Raw genomic sequence first — 25,461 nt, 5'->3', positions numbered from 1 at the left:
TCATCGATTACGTCATCGCGCCCAGATGGATGACGTCACTAGTATGACATATATGCCAAAATATCGTAATTTAAAAATCGACCTCTTTAGGGATTTTTCCTTAAAGTCGCCTTTTTACGAAATAACGAATTTATTTCTTTCATTTGCATCGTACTGTATAAACAAATATATGAGTGTTCAGAATTTAAAACTTTATTGTTTATTTATGACGCATAACGTAAACAATTAACGTAAAAAGTGAAATTATGTATAGGTTATATCATTAGCTACAATTCGTAAAAGTTTCAAGTTTCTGCATTGTAAAAAACAAGTGAATTTAGGCCTTTTTACATTAAAATCGTTTTTTTTATTTAAACAATTAATAAACATAAACAAAAATTTTTTGTTGTCTATTCGTGTATTGTTCCCGCGAATGCATATGTCTGCAAATTTTCATTCATTTGCATGGAAGAAAAGGTATTCAAATTAACATCCAAAGATTTGACGCAATCTATTGAACTAAATAAAAGCGTTTAATAAACAAAATTAGCTATTGTTGTTTGTAAAAGTCATTGATCCATCTGTATTTCCGAGGCTACCCTTGGGCTTTTTTGCATTTGTTTTTTTTTGACGTGAGATGAGGAGCAAGCCCATCGTCACAACCCCCAACCTGGAGGACCAGAATTTTCTGTCTGGGTTTATTCCCATACGATGTAAAATAATGTTATCTATGCATAAAATACTTTCAAAATAAATTAATTTTATGTTGTTTCAAATCACCCCCCGGACCACGGAAAGAGAGGGGATTGCAACCTTCGATTTTTTCCCCTTGTCGCGTGATTTTTGTACGGCGTTGCGGAATAATTGATTAGAAGTTGTATTAAAACAGTATGAAACTGATGCCGTACAGAATCAAATGACCAAACTTACCCTGGAAATTGTCAGAAAATCAAAAAAATTTACCAACTTTGTGGCTCGCCATTTTTGTACGGCACTGCGCGCTTTCTTATTATTTTTCATGGATCTATCTATGGTAAAAATGCCGTACAAAAATATATGACCAAAATGTACCCACTCTACCTGCACTTTTGAATTCTCACCAGCACTCAGTTGGACTGCTTACAAGTGACGGCTAGTCCAGGGCGGATCTGTTTTGAGATGGCCGTTGAGAGGTGACTCAAATTTTTTTGCAGAAATTGCTTGAAAATAAATCAAATAATAATATTTGAGTTATCCTCCCTCTCAAAAAGGTCCGGAACATTGTTTAAATAATCAAAATGTCAAGAATTTGAGGAAAAATTCGACTTTTTCCTTCGTTTTTTGATTATAACTTTAAAAGTATTCATTTCCGAGAAAAGTTGTACTGACATAAAAGTTGCGTAATTCAATTTACTACAATATAGAATTGGTTAAAAATTTAAAAAATAGTCACCCTAGTTGAAAAATAGCAATAATTGCGAAAAAAACCATACAAAAACAAGTATTGGCATTTTACGTTTTTCAACCATTTATGCTACACTTAGGACCTTCATATTTCACCCAGAAAAACTTTGTGATACAGTAAAATAATACTGTAAATTTCATTAAGATCGGTTCAATAGATTTTGCAAAATAAATTTTGTAATACAGCTTTCTAAAAAAAATTCATTTTTTCAAAATGTTACAGGACTGAAAATAAAGCAGATAGCAAGTTGAATTTTTTTTTGCTTATAGAAGTGTACTGTACCTTTCATTTACAATTTTCAAAATTAAAATCGATTAATTACCACGGCGTCAGAAAATTTTTGAAATAAACAATAATTTTTGGTGCTACGCGCAGGACAGCGGTGTTCGATTCACACAGGTTGATTTCCACCAAAATTTCTTCCAATCTTTACCTAATATATTATTTTCTTACTCTATATTTTGTTGTATTTTAATTTTTAATTCCACAAAAATCAAACTAATTTTATTATTGTTTGTGAAATATTGTTTAAACAATTGCATATGTTTAAAAATAATAAACTTTTATTATTTAAGTTAAAATATATGAACAAAGAAAGTTTTTGCTAATAAAAGTGTTATTTCAAAGGATAGAGTATGTGTTTTTATTTTGCAATAAACAAATTTATTTATTTATATCGAAATGTCATAAAAATTAAAATGTATCAATCATTATCAAAGGTCATTGGAATGCCCAATCAGAGCAACCTATCCGCTGTCCTGCGCGTAGCACCAATAATTAATGTTTATTTAAAAAAATTCCTGACGGCGTGGTATTAAGCGATTTTCATTTTGCAAAATTGGAAATGAAAAGTACAGTACACTTCTATATGCAAAAAAATTTTCAACTTTCTATCTGCTTTATTTTCAGTCCTGTAACATTTTGAAAAAATGCATTTTTTTTACGAAAGCTGGATTGCAAAATTTATTTTGCAAAATCTATTGAACCGATCTTAATGAAATTTACAATATTGTTTTACTGTATCATAAAATTTTTCAGGGTGAAATATGAAGGTCCTAAGTCTAGCATAAATGGTTGAAAAACGTAAAATGCGAATACTTGTTTTTGTATGTTTTTTTCACAATTATTGCTATTTTGCAACAAGGGTGACTATTTCTTAAATTTTTAACCAATTCTATATTGTAGAAAATTTAATTACGCAACTTTTATGCTAGTACAACTTTTCTCGGAAATGAATACTTTTAAAGTTATAATCAAAAAACCAAGAAAAAAATCGAATTTTTCCTTAATTTTTTGACATTTTGATTATTTAAACAATGTTCCGGACCTTTTTGAGAGGGAGGATAACTCAAATATTATTATTTGATTTATTTTCAAGCCATTTTTGCAAAAAAAAATTGAGTCACCTCTCAACGTCCAAATGTACTAATATTTTTACAGATGCGCCCTGGTCTAGGCATAGTGGTGAATCTTATTATTTTATGCTCTTATATCGTCCTATATACGTCACCTGATGGTTCATATGACCCATCCATTTTGGACATGGGCCTATAGTCTACAATGGTATAAAAAATTTATTGAAAAACTATTAAAAAGTCTTCCAAATGGATTGAAAAATGTTTTCGATCTAGATCAGATCATCTTCAGTGCGTTCTGTAGTTCTTAGTAGATGAAACTAGCAACCTTATAAAATAGGTGACATCGAGAAAATATGATTTACATGTTGATAATCTGATGTTAGTAGCGACTCTACGCCGATGTTAAAAGATAAATTTGTTAAGAGTGCTCAAAGGGCAACATGATTCACTGCTCGATAAGAACGTGTGGTTCTTGCCAGTTCAATGGACACAGACCAACGAATAAATAAAAAACTTGTTCAAGTGCTATAGAAGATCATCATCAATAAGCTCTGATTTGGGGGTCCGCCGGTTGAATTGGTCATTGTCGACAATGGCCGGATATTAACGTTATTGTCCATAGAAACTGGACATTGATGATAATTTTAAATTCTTGATAACATTTCTATCATTGCCCGGCCAATGTCGACAATGCCCGTTGTTAATCGGTCAATGTTGAAATTTTGACTAAAAGATAGGTTATGTGTAGGTTTACTATTTTTTACTTCATGTGTGTATACTGTGTATTGTTTTCGTGCTGAAATTACTCGTAAATTTATTTAATAAGTGTTATGGATATCAACGATGTGCGCACTCGTTTTAATAATTATATAAACTTAATAGTCAAACGCGGTAGCGGGTAGATACTCTTTTATGTTCCCGGTGGAAGATCGATCTACTTCAGGGATGCGACCCTGCCCACGTGAGCCATAATTATCTCCCAATCTCCTGGTACCTGGGAGAAATTATGTCCTAAACCCATTCTCCCACCTAATTACCAGTTTCCCTTTCCATATCCTACTCTGTCAGACAGCAGCATCAGAACCAACATGGAGCGTAAGGGAAATGATCCTGGATCGGTCTATTATTGGATACTGGAGCTGTTAAAATAACCGAACGATTGCCGGTATAAGTAATCACCCATTTGTTGGTCAACAGCTACGGGTGGAAGAACCGACACGTGGTAGGGCACTTCATTGCCCTGGAGTCGAGAAATTAACTCCGAAGGCGGAAGAGCTAAATTAGTCAACGGCATTGAGATGTGGAAAGCCACGGGATGACTACCACATTAAAGATCCGCGTGGATATCCTTAGTAAAAATCATCATGGACCCACTAATTGATAATTTACTTAATGATCATGGAGCTCGGAATCCAAGATCCGGCAGGGGAGGACAATCAGATTTAGGCGACAGGGCCTCTCAGGTCGTCATTAAGGTAAATCCCTGTCAAAAAAATAAGAATAACTCTATAGCATTGAAAATTGGAACATGGAACGTAAGAAGTTTATACCAATCAGTCAAACTCGATAACGCTGTGTCGGAAATGTGCAGAATGAAGATTAACATACTGGGCCTTAGCGATATACAATGGCCTGGATCAGGAAAATGCAACACCAGAAATGGAACACTGTATTATTCCGGAAACAACGACCCCAATCACAAACAGGGAGTTGGAATTATAGTTGATAACAATTCTCGGAAAGCCGTTTGTAACTTTGTTCCTTACTCTGATCGAGTATTAATGCTGTCTCTCAACTCTCATTTAAATCGTAAAATAAATATAATCCAAGTATACATCCACTGCAGACAAGGATGAAGACACCATAGAGGCATTCTACGAACAAATTGGCAATGTCTTAAAGCTAACTAAAAGACATGACATAAATATTATAATGGGCGATTTGAACGCTAAAGTCGGTCAAGGAGAAGTGGAGAATTGTGTGGGGCGATATGGACTCGGGGAAAGAAATGAACGTGGCGATAGGCTTGTTGATTTCTGTATCAATGAGGAACTCATAATTTCAAATACCTTGTTCAAACTTCCTAAACGTAGACTATATACATGGAAGTCACCAGCTGACAATAACAACAAAATAGTCAGAAATCAAATAGATTATATTATCGTCAACAGAAGATATAGAAATTCTATAATATCATCTAAAACTTATCAAGGAGCGGACATATCCTCCGATCACAACCCGGTTGTTTTGTCTATGAGAGTGAAACTAAAGAAGGTAAAGAGCCCTAGCTCCAATAAAATCATGGATACAAGGCGGCTCAAACAAGACAAGACCTATGCGGAAACGAAATTTAAAATAAACGAGAACTTAAGGAAAGTCAAAGAAGATAGTGCGGAAACTCTGACTGTTGACCAAAAATGGGGAAAAATTCAACATGCCTTAGTATCAGTTGGAAAAGAAACACTCAAATCACTTGGAGAAAAAACAAAATCTTGGATGACAGTAGAAATTCTTGAACTTATGGAAGAACGAAGAAAACATAAAACAAAAGACCCGAATAAATACAAAGAAATTCAGAGAAACATCAGAAATAAAATTCGAGAGGCAAAAGAGAAGTGGCTCTCCGACAGATGCAAAGAAATAGAAGACCTGGATAAAAAGTATGACAGCTTTAATTTACACAAAAAAATCAAAGAAATGACAGGTTCTAGAAAAAGCACAAGAACGAATACCCTTAAAAATGATAAAGGGGATATTATTACTGACGTGAAGGAGAGATTGTGTCAATGGACCAATTACATCCAACAACTCTTTAATGATGAAAGAGGAGAACTGTCATTAGAAATCACAGAGGATACCGGACCACCAAAGAGACGAAGTCATCTATGCCATTAAAAACACGAAAGAGGGTAAAGCTACTGGACCAGATGATGTGCCCATCGAATTATTAAAACTTATTGATGAAGATTGTATTGATGTAATGGTTGAACTCTTTAATCTAATATATCAGACTGCCACAATCCCCAAACAATGGCTGCAATCGACCTTTGTAGCAATTCCCAAAAAGTCAAGTGCAATAACCTGCTCGGATCACAGAACAATATCTTTAATGAGTCACACACTTAAAACATTTTTGAAAATAATACAAAGTAGAATTGTTAAAACTCTCGAATATGAAATCAGTGACACACAATGTGGCTTTAGAAATGGTATGAGCACACGAGATGCTTTGTTCGGCTTGAATGTGCTGGCCCAGAGATACATGGACATGAATCAGGATATGTACTTATGTTTTGTAGACTTTGAAAAGGCATTTGATAAAGTTCAACATAAAAAGCTTGTAGATATATTAAAAAGCAAAAATATTGACAGTCGTGACATGAAAATTATATCTAATATATATTGGAATCAAACTGCCAAGATAAGAGTTGACAACAAGGACACCCAAGATATCAAAATACAGAGAGGAGTCCGTCAGGGTTGCGTGCTGTCTCCACTACTTTTCAATGTCTACAGTGAAGCGGTATTTCAAGAAGCGCTCTCAAATTCAATAGAAGGTATATCTATCAATGGAGAAGTTTTGAACAACTTACGTTTTGCAGACGATACAGTAATAATAACAGATAACAACAATGATTTACAGAACGTAATGCAACGCCTTAATGAACGCTGTCATGAGTACGGACTGAAGATGAATTTAAAGAAAACTAAATGCATGATCATAACTAAATCAGCACACGTAAACATCCAATTAACTATTGAAGATACTGTGATTGAGAGTGTGGATAACTACAAATACTTAGGAACATGGATAATCAAATGTAGACCAAACCAAAGAAATTAAGACACGCATTATTACAACTTATTATGCAAGGCAAAATCCGAGGAAAGCGAAATGTGGGAAGACGAAGAACATCCTGGCTTAAGAACTTACGGGAATGGTTCGAATGCAGTAGTGCAGAGATATTTAGAGCGGCAGTCAACAGGGTCCGCATTGCCATCATTTCCAACCTTCGATAGAAGATGGAACTTAAAGAAGAAGAATAGTCAAGTCAAAACGTGATGACAATAAATCATTTTTAAACTGTGACGAATACAATACCGAATAATAGTGAAATTAAAGAAGCGAAAAATATTTTGAGAACAGCGGGTGCTAAAAAAACAACAAAGCACTATAGAATGAAATTCAATGATCAAGCCAGCTCCCGCCAGCCACCTGCCTCTTGGAAGTTTAAACATTAATTTAAGCGAAAAACCATTGTTTATTTGTGAAATAAACATTTTTTTTCTGATTCATGACAGCAGTAAAATGTATTTTGAATGAAATAAATTACATACATTCTTCTATTTTTTGTTAAATATTTTAATGAAAAAAAATTTTTTCAGACACCCTTTATAATTAATTATGTAAGTGTTTATGGCACTGAATAGAGAATTGAATAACCTTTCAAATGAGGTAGCACACGCCCCCTATTGCCATTTAAAAAATCATCGATTACGTCATCACACTCAGATGGATGACGTCACTAGTATGCCATTATATGCCAAAATATCATAATTTAAAAATAAAAATCGACCTGTTTCGGGATTTTTCCTTAAAGTCGCCGGTTTATGAAATAACGAATTTATTCCTTTCATTTGCACCATACTGTATATAAAAATAATATTATTTCCTTGTTTGTTTTTGTGAATATGTTACCCATATTATAATAAATAAAGACGTTTTATTTGTTTTTAATAACTACTTATATTTCTGCAACTACTTTCAGAAACATAATAGTATCTCATTTTAAACACTTATTGACTTATACCGATTGGCTTCTGAGGCATCGATTTATCAACATTGGCCATTTGCTTCTGTCCACTGTCGTTATTGACCGGTTATTAATGAAAAATTTAATTTTACGGTAAGTTTTTACAACATTGGCCAATATTTAAGGTTATTGTCGTTAATAACCAAGGAAAATGGACATTACACGACAATATCCGGCCATTAACGTCAAATGTCCAATTATCATTGACCGTAACATATATATAAATTGTATAGAAGTATTTAAATTTAAAATAAATGTAAAGCCTATTTTAGGATGGGGAAAAGGGATTTATTTCGCGACCGTCATCTCTTCGGCGATAACAAAAAAAAAAACAAAAAAAAAACACATTAAAAAGTAACAAAAATAATCAAATCATTTTTATCCCTTAAACAGATCGGTGAAGGTCATTGTTATATCGGAATACATAATATACAAAATACCTACCTACTGAGAAATACGATTCTCGATATGATTACCGGTACTCAAATACAAAAGTAATCATAGTAATCAAAGTAACGAATACTGTAAATGTTTCTTCTTCTTCTTCAAGTGCCGTCTCCTAATCGGAGGTTGGATATCATCATCACTATCTTTACTCTATCCACCGCTGCTCTAAAGAGTTCTATAGAACTGCATCTAAACCAGTCCCTTAAATTCTTTAACCATGACACTCTCCTTCTTCCTATACTCCTTCCGCCTCTTATCTTTCCCTGTATTATCAGTCTTAGCATTTCATATCGCGGTCCCCTCATTACGTGTCCCAGATATTGTAACTTTCTTATTTTTATTGTGTTTATTATTTCGCATTCTTTACCCATTTCTCGCAATACTTCCGTGTTCGTTTTCCTCTGTGTCCATGCTATTCTAAATTTATATTGCTAAATGCTATTGTAAATGTTTACTTTATACAAAATACCTACCTACTGAGAAATACGATTTTCGATATGATTACCGATACTCAAATACAAAAGTAACAAAAGTAATCATAGTAATCAAAGTAACGAATACTGCAAATGATTACTTTATACAAAAGTAACGATTTGTAACGAATACTCGAAGGTAACTATAATCAGCATCACTACATTCGAAGTGAAAACTTCTTTAGGGACGTTGTGCTCTTTTTGGATGGAAAAAAGTATTAAATTAGCGACCATCATCGCTTCGATGAAATAAATTTTTGAAGTGAAAACTTCTTGACGGACGTTGTGCACTTTTTGGATGGGGAAAAATTATTAAATTAGCGACCGTCATCGCTTCGACGAAATAAATGTTTATAGTGAAAACTTCTTTATGGACGTTGTGCTCTTTTTGGATGGAAAAAAGTATTAAATTAGCGACCATCATCGCTTCGATGAAATAAATTTTTGAAGTGAAAACTTCTTTAGGGACGTTGTGCACTTTTTGGCTGGGAAAAAAATAATAAATTAACGACCGTCAACGCTTCGACGAAATAAATTTTTGAAGTGAAAATTTCTTTAGGGACGTTGTGCACTTTTTGGATGGGGAAAAATATTGAATTAGGGACCGTCACCGCTTCGACGAAATACATTTTTGAAGTGAAAACTTCTTTAGGGACGTTGTGCACTTTTTGGCTGAGAAACAATAATAAATTAACGACCGTCATCGCTTCAACGAAATAAATATTTGAAGTGAAACTTCTTTAGGGACGTTGTGCACTTTTTGGATGAGGAAAAATTATTAAATTAGCGACCGTCATCGCTTCGACGAAATAAATTTTTGAAGTGAAAATTTCTTTAGGGACGTTGTGCACTTTTTGAATGGGGGAAAAGTGTTGAATTAGGGACCGTCATCGCTTCGACGAAATAAATTTTTGAAGTGAAAACTTCTTTAGGGACGTTGTGCACTTTTTGAATGGGAAAAAGTATTAAATTTGCGACCGTCATCGCTTCGACGAAATAAATATTTGAAGTGAAAACTTCTTGAGGGACGTTGTGCACTTTTTGGATGGGGAAAAATATTTAATTAGCGACTGTCATCGCTTCGACGAAATTAATTTTTGAAGTGAAAATTTCTTTAGGAACGTTGTGCGCTTTTTGGATGGGGGAAAAGTATTGAATTAGGGACCGTCATCGCTTAGACGAAATAAATTTTTGAAGTGAAAACTTCTTGAGGGACGTTGTGCACTTTTTGGACGGGGAAAAAGTATTAAATTAGCGACCGTCATCGCTTCAACGAAATAAATTTTTGAATTGAAAATTGCTTTAGGGACGTTGTGCACTTCTTGGATGGGGAAAAAGTATTGAATTTGCGACCGTCATCACTTCGCTGAAATAAATTTTGTACGTAAATTAATTTTGTGTATGTATACATAAATAGCATAGGGCTTACGCATCGCGTATATGAAATAGGTATAGCACTTCTTTTTGGATTGGGAAAAAGGATTGAGCTCGTAATTTATATACTATAAGAAGTTTTCACTTCTGTCGGCACTCCCACGAGCGACTTCATTTTTTTTTTGAGTTATGACACTCTTTGAGCTGAGGTGCGAGAAAGGTAATGCCATTGGACCAATGTTTTTCTCAGATAGAATAAGTTGGCTAAAATGATTTTTAATAGAATTATGGGAGTGGAACAAATGGATAGAATGGCGGGAAATATGGAAAACCAGTATCTTGTACATATGTACAAAAAACAACTAATGGGACATAAAAATGGTTTAGTCACACCCTGGAAATATGGGAAGAGCACCTATTATTTTATAGTAATTTAAAATATTAAGGATTGATATTACACAGCAAGTAATTATTTGATTCATTATTAATTATAGATACATATTACAAAAAAATTAATTTATTAGACCAAGTCTTGGGATAAAGCAGAGGGGTGAGGGTGAAGGAGTTGGAAATCAAAAGTAACACAAAATACATTTTGTTACAAAATATAGATTATTTTTTACTTTACAGTAAAAAACAATATAAGTAAATAAAAAAATAGGAGTTTCAATATCATTGTTTCAGATGTGGTTTTCGTAAAGTTTTGTAAATAAAGTGATAACAACTGTAATGTTTATGTAAAAAATTGTGTTAACTTCATATTACATATTTGTATTTGGATTCCTATTGGAAATAGGAACATGTTTTGAGAGAAGAACAAAATGAATGCATTATGTATTTCGTTATCTTGTGAAGTATGTATATCACAATTAGGCCAACACACAGGTATCCTAACTTTACCTAAAGTCAGTAAAGATAAAAATTCAAGGTTTTCTACTCCAGCAATCACAAAGTAAGCCAAGCATAAACTCAACATAGAAAAGTTTATATGAACAGTCATGTAAGCAAAATATTATAAATTTCATAGTGTTTCCCACCTTCAATACTTATTTAAAAATAGACAGTGTTTTGAAATGGGTTCTAAAAAAATTCAACATAGTATAAAAAAGAGTTTAGCTAGAGTAACGAATTGGTCGACTGTACCTGGTCAAACGCGTATACTGGGTTCAATGTTGCCACATTTTCAACTATGAAGTATTGATCGCACTAAATACTAAGAGAGAAGTAAAAAATACTCACGTAATCATGAAAGGCTTTTGCTTCTGAAGAATGCTCACAAGTGTCCCTCCTTTCAGGAGCGGCACAATATAAATCCCAAAAAACACTAAAATGTCCCAAAATTAATAAAGAAAAAATGAAGAAAATAAAAATGTCAACATACCACCACCACGAATGTAAAAATCCTGGAGGTTCTCCTAATGTTATGTTTTTCTCCCATCGTATCTAAAATAATTTTAACATTTTACTAATTATCGTTGGAATTAAAGGTGAAACTCACCTCAGACAAAAATGTCTGTGCAGCTTTCTGTGCACCAACATGAAGTAAATACTCGTAAACGTACAGTGCCAATCTGGAAGAAATACTTATCTTAAACACTTAATCGAACAACTCTCATTAAGACTCATTATAAACAAAATATGAGTTGATGAGAAAATGTAAACAAAACAGGTACCTCTTTGGTTATCAAGGCCTCATCAATTCCGAAACTTCTTAATGCATAAAAATAGCCTATTTTTAGTCAAATAACGTAATTTTAGACTAATCTAGACGATTTTACATACAAATAAAAACTGTATCAAAGACGTTTACTAGTTGCTTCAATGATTTTTAAAACATGGAGAGTGGGTTCATGACAGGAAAAGAAAATAATAAAAAAAGCAGAAAATTTTGAACTACTTACTTTTCTCTCGCTTGTGCATCGGACGGCACTGAGGATCCCTTTCCTTTCGCATACATTTTTCTATAACTTATTTAACTAATGTAACCTACATACATTGAAGTAATGTACCGTTCGGTTGGAATTGTTTAGTTGCTGAAACACGCTGCTTCTACATGATAAAAGATGCTGTTCATCGCATTGCCCAGACACATACACTCGATTAAATTCACATCACTATTGTAAGCATGCATTACTCGCTTTAGAATCCTTTAAAGTCGTACATATCATATTGAAAACACTTCAATAAGCTTTAAATTCACATCACAACTCACACGTCAATTCAAAATGTTTTCGACGCCGCACACAAAATTATTACTGAAGTACCTATATCGCCAAATAGCATGCGTCGACTGTAGTGTAGAGTCTGTCTACCTCTCTGTTTCCTAGAGATGTAACTATGTTCCCGTTCCTTGCTCCAACTGATCTTTTCACCATTCCGGTTACATACAAACTTCTGTAACAACAAACAAATAAACATTAATATTCCAAAAAACAAAGAACATTTTTCTTAACATAAAAACAAAAAATAGCCCGGCAGTTTACAAAATAGAAAATAGATACTATCAGAAGCAATAAAACAAAAAATTCAGACATGATTTAAGAAGATTTAAGTTAAGGAGTAATATATTTAATAGAAAAACGTCTTTGCTGTATTTATTGATTATGAGAAGGCCTTTGATCGAGTACAACATCACAAATTAATTAAAATATTAAAGGATAAAGGAGTTGATAGTCAAGATGTACGAATCATAGAAAAATTATACTGGCGTCAAACAGCGACAGCTTGCATAAATGGAAAATCAACAGAAATAATATGCAAAATACAAAGAGGTGTCAGACAGGGTTGTATACTGTCCCCACTGTTTTTCAATTTATATTCAGATAGAATATTTAAGGAAGCGCTGCATAATTTGGAATGGGGTGTGAAAGTTAATGGAATTCTGATAAATACAATCAGATATGCAGACGATTCAGTTATTTTAAGTGATGATATAAATGGATTACAACACCTTTTAAATGCCATTGACACAGTGGGAAGAGAGTTTGGCCTAAATATAAACTGTTCAAAAACAAAATACATGGTATTTAGCCGTTTGGCCCATCAAGATTCACGGTTATATGTTGATGGTCATATAATTCAAAGAGTACCCAGTTTTAAATATCTTGGTTGCCATATTACTGAACAACTAGATCCAGATAAAGAGATAAAATGTAGAATCGAGATAGCCCGCACGACATTTTTAAAAATGAGGTCATTCTTCTGTAATGATACCTTGCAACTTCAACTTCGAAAGCGCATGATTAAATGCTACATTTGGTCAGTCCTCTTGTATGGTGTCGAAGCATGGACATTAAAAAAACCATTAACCGTTTGGAGGCCTTTGAAATGTGGCTGCACAGACGTATACTGAAAATACCATGGACGGCTATGCTGACAAATGTGGCAGTCCTTAAGAGAGCAAATGCTACCCGCGAGCTGCTTGATAACATCAAATATAGAAAGATGGCCTATTTTGGACACGTAGTAAGGGGAGACCGGTATAATATTCTTCAACTTATTATGATGGGTAAAATCGAAGGACGCAGAGGAATTGGTAGAAAGCAGGCCTCTTGGTTGAAGAATATCCGGTAGTGGACAGGAATAAAGAAAGCAGAACACCTATTTAGAATAGCTCGAGACAGAGACAGTTTCGCCATGTTAATCGCCAAGGTCAAGGGGACTTGATAGGGCACGTTAAGAAGAAGAAGTAATATATTATAATAAATAGCAAGCAAGCAATGCCTTTGTAAAAATGAAAACAATTATCTGCAACAAAGACCAAGATTATAATTGAGAATAAGAGCTTTGAGATGCTACATGCTACGTGATGTCGATACTGCAATATGGACTTGAAAGCTGGACATTGAAGCAAGGACACATAAATAAGCTACAATCATTTGAAATGTGGATGCTTAGAGTAGCATGGACACAGAAGAAAACGAACACGGAAGTATTGCGAGAAATTGACAAAGAATCAGGGCCGTAACTACCATTGGGGCAACCGGGGCAGTGCCCCAGGGCCCCCAGCCAAGGGGGGCCCCGCAGGGACCCCTTCTTCTTTGGCCGTGCATAAATTTTAACTAGGAATATAAAATATGTATTTTAAAAACCGATCCCAAAGAAATATTTTCAACTGACACAATTTTAAAAAGATCTTACAGGGTCACCCTAGACCTCAACATAAAGTTTTAATTTTTCGCTGGGAAAATTAGTATTTTTGACTAAAATGCAATTGGAACAGAACAGGGACCCCTTAGGCCTGGGCGAAGCTGGGGCCCCTGAGAACTTAACATAAAAATTTAAATTATTACTTGGGAAATTAGTTATTTCCGCGTAATAAAACCTAAAATGCCATTGAAAGAGGGGGCCCGGGTCCCCTCTTTCAATGGCATTTGAACCCGGGGAAAGGATGCCTCAGGGGAGTATTTAATCGCCCATACCATATAACATTTTTGTTTCAGATTTGCCAACAGATGTAAGAACATTGTAGCCGAACAATGTAATTAATATTATAGTATCTTTTTTTATGAAAACAGAAAAAATGTTATATTCATGGTATGGTCCTTTTCATGGGCATTTTCAGTGCGTCACAAATGATAGAAGAAAAGGTAAGTCCGTGATAATATACATTTATAACATTTATTCTAACATGACATTTTAGTTAAATCTGACAGTTGTCACATTTTATTTGCAATTTGGCATAAAAACAAATCAATTGTGTTTATTGCATTCATAAAATGGTATTTTCTTTGATTTGTATAGTCTTATAAATTGTATAGATTTTATTCGTAGATATATTATATAATTCGTAAATTTTTTTTATTATAGCGCCATCTATCGACAACTATAATAAATGTTATAAATGTCTGTAATCACAGACGTGCCTTTTTTCTGTCACGTACAATTTAATGCGTTAGAAAGAAATCGCAAAACTGTGACGCACTGAAAGATGCCTATGAGAAAAATAATACAGTAGAACCCCGTAAATCCGAACCCCGCGAATCCGAACTTTCGGCAAATCCGAACCAACGGAAAGTGAAAAAAATTTAAAAATTCAAGACAAAAACTTAAAAACATGTTTATTTTACAGAGTAAAGCCAGAAAATTGGACAATGTAGCATTACTAGAACTTTGACATTTAAAATTTCTTAAAAATAAATATTATACTTTTAATATATAGGTTTATAAAGTGTTTATAAAGGTTAAACACAAACTTACTTTGGTTCTCTCGTAGTCAACTTGAGTCCAAAAATATTGTCCACACTCTTGCGAGAACGTTTGGCTACTCAAAATCACAATGAAAGCTTTGAACTACTAATAGTTAAGGCTAACTTTCGGATAATCCGAACTTTTCGAAATCCGAACAGGCTGTCCCCCCAATTAGTTCGGATTTGCGGGGTTCTACTGTAGTTGCAAAATTATTTAGCTTAAAATAAGGTGATTTCAAAATTTTTTGTGTTGGTCTAAAATAGCAATATGAAGGTATGTACAAGAAATTTCAGTCATGGAATGCATTAAAATGCGTTTTCAAGGGGTTAAATGTCAAACATTTTTCCGGAATCCCCCCCTTCCGGTGGGGGGTAAACCCCCAGGCCCCCGGTAGAGGGCCCCAGATGACGTTTGCCCCGGGGCCCCCAACATTGTAGTTACGGCCCTGCAAAGAATAAGAATTAATAAATACGAAAGTTACAATATGGTGCTTAATGTATGCTGATGATGTCGTGTTAGTAGGAAATAGTGAAAGAGACTTAGAACAAAAACTGGAACAGTGGACACGAGCTCTGGAGGAAAAAGGTTTAAAACTTAGTAGGACAAAGACAGAGTATTCGGAATGTTCATTTAAAGATGGAGTTACTACAAATAAAATGGTATCTTTGGATGGTGAACTGATTGTAAAAAGCAAATAGTTTTAAGTACCTGGGATCGGTATTACAGAGTAATGGAGAAATAGATGGAGATGCATGCAGTAGAATTAGGGCTGGATGGATGAAGTGGAAGGAAGCGAGTGGTGTGTTGTGTGACAAAAAAGTTCCAATGAAGCTGAAAGGAAAATTCTATAAAACAGCCATAAGACCGGCTATGATGTACGGAACTAAATGTTGGGCAGTGAAAAAGAAAGAGGAACAACGAATGCATGTGGCGGAGATGAGAATGCTTAGATGGATGAGTGGAGTGTCAAGAAAGGATAAAATTAAAAATGAGTAGGGAACAAGGGGCTTGTTGTAACAGGGGTAAGTAGTAACATGGCTTTTTCATAGGTTATTTGACCGTTTTTAACTAATTTAACTGACTCAATCCTATTCTCTTATCGCCCTGCAAATGACACCGGCTAGCCAGCCATCCTCCGATAGTTGCAAATATGTAGTAGATTTGTGCACGTGCTTCATTTGGATAAGGTAATTTAAAATTTGACTCTCATAAAATTTTGGTTATCGCTATGTTTTAAACGGAAATGAAACTTTCGGTGTTCATTTCTTTTCTAAATTTCTAAATTTAGTTATACTTTTATGTTGCTTAACGATTTTACGATTAGCAAGATACTTTTACAGTTATTTTAATAAATATACAAAAGTGTGCTACGGGGCATGTTGTAACAAAGCGTTGGGGCTTGTTGTAACATGTTACAAATTGCGCTGAATCTTACTAAATGTATGATCTACAATATAAAAATGTATTATTTAGTTTAGTAATCGTCCAGAATGAGACAACATAAAAGAATAATCAGAAAGGATAACTCAAAGCCAGAAAGTGAAGTCTACGAGTTAGGTTCAGCGGAAATTTTAGATAATCAATGTAGCATAAAGCAAGCAAGTAAAACAGCACGGACTGTGTCATGTATCTTTATACCGATATAGAAAAAAAGAAAAACATTAAGAGTCTACAAGTGGGCTGTACTAAACCAGGGATAGTTTTTACAGCCGAAGAAGAAAGTAAAATGGCTTCGTATATTCTGAAGTGCGCCGAAATATATTTTGGACTAATTCCCATGAAGATGCGAAAACTGCCTTACCAATGTGCTGTGAAACTCGGTGCTAAGCAACTTCCTTCTTCTTGGTATCAAAATTATACAGTTGGTCCAGATTGGGTCCAAAAACCGGAAGCCATGTTATTCAGTCGAGCAACATCTTTCAACAGGACCAACGTTGGTATTTTCTTCGAAATATTCCAAAAAATTCGAATTTTCGTAATGTTACAACCTGCCCCAATAGATGTTACAACTAGCCCCAAGCGCGGGGTAAGTTGTAACACTGCACTTTTTTTGGTAAAATGCTAGCTGATTAAAAAATACCAGTCTTTTTAACTTTCTTTATTTCCATTTTATTCAGAAAGGGTTAAACTGACGTTTGGTGTTTAATTAGTGATAATTGGGAAAATATCTGTCAAGATATATTTGATTTTATGAAAATTGTTACAACTAGCCCCCTGCTCCCCATTAGGGGAAGTCTAGGTGTGGCACCAATTGATGCCAAAATGAGAGAGCATAGGTTGAGATGGTTTGGTCATGTTCAACGTCGAGACGTTAATCATCCAATACGAAGAGTAGCTGAAGTGCAGATTCCTGGAAGGAGTAGGAGAGGAAGACCAAAGAAGACGTGGTGGGGAGACGGTTAGGCAGGACATGTTGGTAAAGGGGATTAATATTGATATGACCCAGGATAGAATTGTGTGGAGAAATGCAATTAGCAAAGCCGACCCCGCATAGGGATAAGGCAAAGAGAATGATGAAGAAAGTTACAATATCTGGAACACGTAATGAGAGGATGGCGATATGAAATGCTAAGGCAAGGTATTTTATGTCTCGATTAACAGCCGGTTAGTTAACCGGGGTTTAATCGGGACCTCTTTAGGGTCTCTTGCGTTGTAATAAATGTAATTATAATTATTATTATACTTATTTATAATTATAATAATACTTTGTAATTGCATTTATTACAACGCAAGAGACCCTAAAGAGGTTCCGATTAAACCCCGGTTACCTAACCGGCTGTTAATCGAGACATAAAGTACCGGGCCTAAGACTGATAATACAGCGAAAGATAAAAGGAGGCAGGAGTATAGTAAGAAGTAGAGTATCATCTTCTTCTTCTTGTAGTTCCCTCTCCTATCGGAGGTTGGCTATCATCATAGCTACCCGTACCTTATTGGCGGCGGCTCTGAAAAGATCTACTAAGCTGCAACTATACCACTCTCTTAAGTTTCTCAACCAGGAAATTTTTCTTCTACCTATGGATCTTTCCCCCTTAATTTTGCCCTGCATTATGAGCCGTAATATCTCATATTTCGCACCTCTAGTAATGTGGCCCAAATATTCCAGCTTTCTGGTTTTTATGTTCTTTATCACATCGCAATCCTTTTGTAGCCTTCTTAGCACCTCTGCATTCGTAATTCGTTGGATCCATGGTATTTTCAAAATCCTTCTATAGCACCACATCTCAAATGCTTCTAACTTCTTTGTGTTGTCTACTTTCAGTGTCCAGCTTTCCATTCCATACAACAAAGTCGAGAACACGTAGCATCTTAAGGCTCTTATTCTCAGCTCCAGAGGAAGGTCTCGATTAACAAACATTTTTTTCATTTTTATGAATGCCTTTCTTGCAATTTTGATGCGTGTCCTAATTTCTCTACCGTGGTCGTTGTTTTCCGTTAACCAGGTTCCCAGATATTTGTAGGTATTTACTCTTTCTACTTGTTTTCCCTCGATATCTAGCCTTCCTACTGCTGTGTGTGTTGCTTAGAAAAAATCATGAACTTGATTTTCTTAACGTTCATTTGGAGTCCATATTTTATACTAACTAGATGACATGTAATCTATTCACTAATCGTTGCAGTGCTTCTAGACTGTCTGCAAAAATAGCGGTGTCGTCTGCGAATCTTATGTTGTTCAAGATTTTTCCGTTTATTGATATACCCTGTTCTTCCTCTGATATTGCTTCCTTAAAAATAGGTACTCAGAGAGTATCATGGCCGACGAATTTAAGGGACTGGTTTAAATGCAGTTCTATAGAACTCTTCAGAGCAGCAGTAGATACAGTAAAGGTAGTGATGATGATATCCAACGATACGGTTGCATCAATAGTGGTTTTTGTCCTATTATATATTTTTTATTTTGATTTATATGAATCAAATACCAATAAAATGATCAATATTGCCTAATACAAAACTTAACAAGACTAAACAGAAACAGTAACAAATGAAATTTATGAGGAAAGAAAAGAGAGTGACAGAAGTTATAGGGCAGATTTTAAGTAAATGATGAAAGATGGAATGAACAAGATAACATATTACCGACTGTGGAAATAAAATAGAAAGAGGAAAAAACCTCAATCAACTGAAGGGGAAAACCCTCAAATTAAACAAATTGGAAATTATAAGATTAGCTACAAAAACGAAAAACTAAATAAAATTGACGATTCCCTGAAATAATCACGAAGCTAAGAAATGAATAGTTTGATTCAAAAATATTAGATTAATTTTTTTGTTAATTACTTAATTTCAAATATATCGATGCTATACAGCGAATAACCGAATACCTATATGTCGAATTAATCCAAAGTTTAAATGAGTCCTAATTTTCAGCAGTTTAATTTATTTTATTCATATTTGCAATAAAATAAATAATGATTTAGGATTAGACATTAGATCAATTCATTAAACAGGTTCATGAAACAGTTCCTAAATACCGGTCCTGAAGTATCTGTTTTGTTATTTTAACGCACCTTTATCAGTTGTCCCGTTATAAAATGGCTACGCTTCTCTCTTGCTGCGCTTCAATGCCTCCGAGTGCCTCCTTTGTTCGTGCATCTATTACTAACGGAATTATAATGAAATCGCGAACTTTTTCACTATCACTGTAATTATTAATTAATATACTTTCTGCAGAAAGAAAATTACAGCGATCTACTCATCGCGCTTATGTTAACAAAACTCCAGCATGTAGTGGCAACGACCCTATTTATTAATCTCAAAAACGAGAGTGCGCATACAATTCCAATTCCATAATCTAGTCTGTTGACGATTATTTCAGTTCATGTTCTATCTATTTATGGTTTTGTTAGGTGTATTTGATTTTTATATTAAAATATCTTGCCAGTCACATTATAAAAGCTTTCTCATTTTTAATGGCTTCACGTGTGAACTGTAGAACTGTATAGTATGTATATAAATAGAATCTGGCTCCGAAAAACCGTTTGAAGCCGGTGTACCGAATAAGCGTATGCCTACTATAAACATCTGTTTGCTTGAAATTTTGTTTTAGGCCCAAACCAGACAGGCCACTCTGCAGCGCTACTCAGCCACAGAGTGGCTGACGCTGATTTACCGTGAGTTCTTATGTAGAGTGGCCGTCGAACCCCAGATGAGCGACTATGGCCAGCCACAGTCGCCGAGCTTCACTGCTAGTGGCGTAGCTAGCGTGGGTGACACCCGGGGCGGTAATCGATGGTGTCACCCCAAATTCTAAAAATAAAGATTGTTAAAATCAACGAAAATCCGATAAACGTATGTTTTGAATAATGAAAAAATTAAGAATTATAGTTAACGAAACTGCAGTAAATAGTATATCATCATCATCATCATCGTCTAACCGCTATCGTCCACTGATGAAGATAGGCCTCTTTTAAGTTTCTCCATGTCTCCCTATCTTGAGCTACCACTATCTAGTTCCCGGCAGTTCTATATAACATTTTATTTACTTTTTTGGTTTACACTATGTGAATGAATTAAAATATTTTTTTAGCTTTACTAGCGACAAACTCTGACATTACATTTTCTATATTTATGTTTTGTGTTGCTTCATGTTCGATAGTTAATCATCATCCAGCCTCAAAAGTCCACTACTGAACATAGGCCTCCTCCCCTCATTTCCAACCCCATCTATCCTGCCGCTATTTGGTAAAATTAGAAAACCACCCTAATAATCTTGCTCTAAACCTGCTGGATAATAGTGAGCAGACTCGGAGATTGAGGAGGCACAAACCACTGGAGCTACCACATAGGTTCTAAGCAACAGTGAAGTGAAGTGTCGTGCAGTGCAGTGCAGTGAACTACTTACCCGTTCAGGGCACAGTTCAATAATTTAAGAGGCTTAATTTAAGAGTTTTTGTTATCATTGGATAACAAATCCAAATTTATACTTACACCACTTTGAACAAACAACTAACATGCTTATAAATTTTTGTTTATTGATTGCATGTAGTAAAAAAAATCTATCCTGCGCCGCTCTGATCCAGTTTTTTTTTAGCTTTCTTAAGTCGTCAGTCCATCTTGTAGGCGGTCGACCGACGCTTCTCTTGGCCTCCATTCCAGTAACCTCTTCGTCCATCGCCCATCTGTCGTTCTGGCTATGTGTCCTGCCCATCTCCACTTCAACCTGGCTATCCTTTCGATGACGTCAGTCACCTTTGTTCTTCTCCTGATTTCTTCGTTTTTGATTTTGTCTCGCAGAGTTATTCCTAACATTGACCGCTCCATTCTCCTAACATTGACCGCTCCGTTCGATAGATAATAAACCTGGGTTATTTAGCCTTGTTGACGTCATTGTTTCTCGCAAGTAATTCTTGATTGATTTTAGCTTCTCAAAACTTCTCTCACATGAAGCAACCGATACAAAAATGGTCATAAACAATTTTAAGACGACCATTAAGTTTGGAAGAGATTCCATAAAATCCCATTCCACAATGAATTTTAAAAAGTCTACAGCTAACCATTTAGATGGTGTAATATTGGCCGCTTGTAAAAGTCTTCTGAGCCTTGGTATTTATAGCAGGAGGTCTTCTTCTGATACCTTTTCATGGTAAAAGTCACAAAATGTTGAAACAGCTAATTTCAACTGTTCACTGTTCGTGGAAAAGCAAAGTATGTGTCTGCACAGCCTCTAACAATGAAGCCATATTAATGGACTGATCTGGTTTCGAGTTCAACATTGAATGTCAAAACATTCCAACATAATATTATCTTTTTGAAGTTCTGCTCGAAGTGTAAGTCCTATATAGGTAGCTAACTCACCATCCATTCGTTTTCTACGTCGAATTAGTTTTTAGGTGGAAATGTCGTCGTCCTCATATTTTGTCGTGGCAAAATCTATGTATTACTTTATTTATAATATGATCAGGTTTTTCTTCAATATAAAGACGAAGTGCCCCTATTTTGGTCATGATTGATCAATGCCTTTAATTACACAAAGCGGGCATGAGGTTATGTGCAGCATCTCTGGTGTATAAATTTCCTTGTTGATGAGAGAATTTGTAAATTGAAGCAACAACACTATAAAAATGTTCTGCCAATACTTTAACTGCAGCCAGCATAGTGCGCAGTGACTGAGAACTCCAACGCGTTGTGGAAAGTCGCTTAACAGATGTTTTGCTGTGTTTAATAAGCACTTCCTAGCAGCTAATGGAAACATATAAAAAAACTTAAAAATTGCTTCTACAGTAGTTCTGAAAAATGTTACACAAGATGTGTTTTGTGCAAAAGAGTGCTGGCCACATAAATTAATTAAATGATCAATAGATCCGAAGAAAATGGCCTTTTTGATTTTTGCTTTAATAATAGCTTGTATTCCTCCATGTACGCCGCTCATAACAGCTGCATTATCGTATCCCTGTGAACGGCACTTCATAATATTTCTACACCATCAATTTCAAGCTTCTTGAGAATTTCGTTACTTAGATCAACTTAGATTAACTGCTTTTTCCTTTTAACGGAAAAAAATATCCAAGAAATGCCTCTTTGACCTCAACTTCTCTTGGTTTCGTCACAGTATAAAGAGGAACAGTAAAATTTCTTCTATGTAGGCACTTTGATCTCAAGAAGTACTACCGGCAATTGGTAATTCACCAGTGGTAGATGCGGGTTTTCCCTGTTAACCTGTACGTTTCTACGCGATCAGCAATGGACGAGTGGTGCAATGCGCCTTTTTTACTTCTTACTTTACTTCTTTTTACGATTTTACTTCCAATTTTTCGGAGAGAAGTTCTACTGTCCCTCTTTATACTGTGGTTTCGTTCGTGTGTTCACAAAATAACATCGAACTTTAGGTTGATACGTGAGTAAAGTCACAAATTAACGATTTATTCTTTTGTGATCGGGTCTCTCGGGTGTCACCCCTGGCGGGGCGGACCGCCCCCCCCGCTCCACCCTAGCTACGCCACTGAGTGGCGTCCACTAGTGGCAAACGCCATTCAGACGGACCACTTTTGTAGCTGCCGCAGATTTTTACGAGAATTTATAGGGTAAGCACCTAAAATGAATTTCTATTCGGAACGGTTTTTGATTGAAGTGCAAAACAGACCGGATATAATATGTGATACAAGAGCCCGAGGGCATATTTATAGGGCATTAAAAGGAAAACCGTGGGATGTCATCTTTGAATTATTTGTTTCTGATTGTAAAGGAGGTAGCCCTATCGAAAATAATAAATCCCATAAACAATGTTTTCTCTATTTATATTTACCTACATTTTATTATACATTGGATGCATTTGAACTGAACAAAACAAATAGGTACTCACAATCTCGTTTGTTTATTTATGTTAAATAGTGGGGTCCCATCCTAGGTCAAAAAAGGTTTTACGCCCAAACCAGACGGGCCACTCTGCAGCGCTACTCTGTGGATTCACAGAGTGGCTGAAACAGGCGATTTTCTAAGCGCCGGCGACTACGCTGCGAAGTGGATCGTTTGGAAGGGTGCGGCGTCTAATGTATGGGTGAGAAAAAAAAGTTTGTTCAAATGATTAAAAACTTGCCGGCTAATATTTTTTTAAAAAGTGTGTTCGTCAAAATCAGTGTTTGTAATGTCCATAGTTTTATAGTTATTCATGATATAAGTGTTAAAAGTACACGTTTAAGGCACGCATGTGAAAGTTTGCAGAATGAGCGAAGCGAGTTCTGAAATTCACATGAGTGCCTTAAAAATGTACTTTTTAACACGCATATCATACAATATTTTTTCTACAAACGTAATTACAGGACAATATCTACAAAAACTTTTACTTGAACTTGACTGACATTCCATTTTTATATTTTTTTGACATTATATCAAAATTGCCTATACGGTCAATACGAACTGCAGTGCCTTAAAAATTTTTAAGCACTAGTGCCTTAAAGTAGCATTTTTAACGCTCGTATGGAGTGCTAAAAAGTTGCATTTTTAACACGGTTGTAGAAAAAATATTTTATAAAATTTCATACTTAAATAACTTTAATACTTAAATAAACTCCATAAATGGAATTAAGAAGAACCAGACAAAAACAACTATATCACAGAAAGAAGCACATAAAAAAGCAACCAGTACATCTGGTATCCTACAGGCGTAAAAGTTTATCCTACAGTTTGATACAACCTGACAACTGAGTGAAAGTGAAAAACATGTTAGCTTGCAACCCCCTTTTGATTGATATATTATCGTTTTGTTTTCAACAACAAACAATAAAACCTTTTTTGACCTAGAATGGGACCCCACCATTTAACATAAATAAACAAACAAGATTGTGAATACCTATTTGTTTTGTTCAGTTCAAATGCATCCAACGTATAATAAAATGTAGGTAAATATAAATAATAGAGAAAACATTGCTTATGGGATTTATTCTTTATTTCGATAGGACCTTCTTTAAAATCAGAAACAAATAATTCAAAGGTGACGTCCCACGGTATTCCTTTTAATGACCTATAAATATGCCCTCGGGTTCTTGTATCACATATTATATCCGGTCTGTTTTGCACTTCAATCAAAAACCGTTCCGAATCGAAATTCATTTTAGGTGCTCACCCCATAAATTCTCGTAAACATCTGTGGCAGCTACAAAAGTGGTCCGTCTGAATTGGGTTTTCCACTAGTGGACGCCAAGCCTCGGCGACTGTGGCCGACTACACTCGCTCGTCTGAATTGCGACGGCCACTCTACATAAGAACCCACGGTAAATCATCGTCAGCCACTCTGTGGATCCATAGAGTAGCGGTAGCGCTGCGGAGTGGCCCGTGTGGTTTGGGCCTTACCATGTTAAAAAATAATGAATAATTCATAAAGAAAAAGTACATGCATATAATAATTATGTCCAATTTAAAAATGACAGAAACATGAAAACACGACTGTTAAGGCGGATCCACATCAATAAAAATTTGTGTGTGTGTTGTATATTAAAATATAACAAAAATAGCTATTTGTATAACAAGGGAGGAAAGTGCTACTTTTCCTCCCGAGAATGAAGTTCATTCCAGTAATCATTCAAGGGAGGAAAAGGCACTTTACTCCCATGATATACATATGGTTTTTCCACCTTCCTCAAATAAAAAGACATTTTTTTATTTTTACTTAATTTATTTATGTAACTAACCAACAAAATTTATTAAAACTAAAACTAACAAGTAGGTACAATTTAACTGTCAACTGTCAAATATAAGTCAAATTATTAATGTAAACATTGTTAATCAAAATAACAATTTACTGTTTTTTACCATTCTGCAAAATACAGGGGGTTTTATAAATAAACGGTAAAATGTATAGATACTTACGTAATAGAAAATAGATATTGTACATTGTCAATAAGTTATATTTCATGAATGAAATACCATGACGTCACTTTTACTTTTCC

At 35.0% G+C, this 25,461-nt stretch overlaps 1 protein-coding gene across 5 annotated transcripts in view; it reads right to left on the bottom strand.

Annotated features, from left to right (window-relative positions):
• Positions 1 to 19,955, bottom strand: part of LOC126893264 (single-stranded DNA-binding protein 3) — a 180,653-nt gene extending 160,698 nt beyond the window's left edge. Inside the window, exons 1-5 of one of the 5 annotated variants that reach the window (XM_050663273.1) lie at positions 19,588 to 19,955; positions 11,791 to 12,283; positions 11,388 to 11,460; positions 11,271 to 11,332; positions 11,129 to 11,213 (exon numbers count right to left, since the gene is read on the bottom strand). In XM_050663273.1, the coding sequence (XP_050519230.1) occupies positions 11,129 to 11,213; positions 11,271 to 11,332; positions 11,388 to 11,460; positions 11,791 to 11,846 (276 nt within the window). In that variant the 5' untranslated portion in view covers positions 11,847 to 12,283; positions 19,588 to 19,955. The remainder of the gene's footprint in view (positions 1 to 11,128; positions 11,214 to 11,270; positions 11,333 to 11,387; positions 11,461 to 11,790; positions 12,284 to 19,587) is intronic. The other 4 variants (XM_050663270.1, XM_050663269.1, XM_050663272.1 and 1 more) reach the window with 4 other exon arrangements.
• Between the last annotated feature and the right edge of the window lie 5,506 nt (positions 19,956 to 25,461).

The sequence above is a fragment of the Diabrotica virgifera genome, chromosome 10, assembly GCF_917563875.1.
Source record: "Diabrotica virgifera virgifera chromosome 10, PGI_DIABVI_V3a".
NCBI classification, from domain to species: domain Eukaryota; kingdom Metazoa; phylum Arthropoda; class Insecta; order Coleoptera; family Chrysomelidae; genus Diabrotica; species Diabrotica virgifera.
Note: the sequence above shows the minus strand (reverse complement) of the source record. Positions and strands in the feature narration are given on the sequence as shown.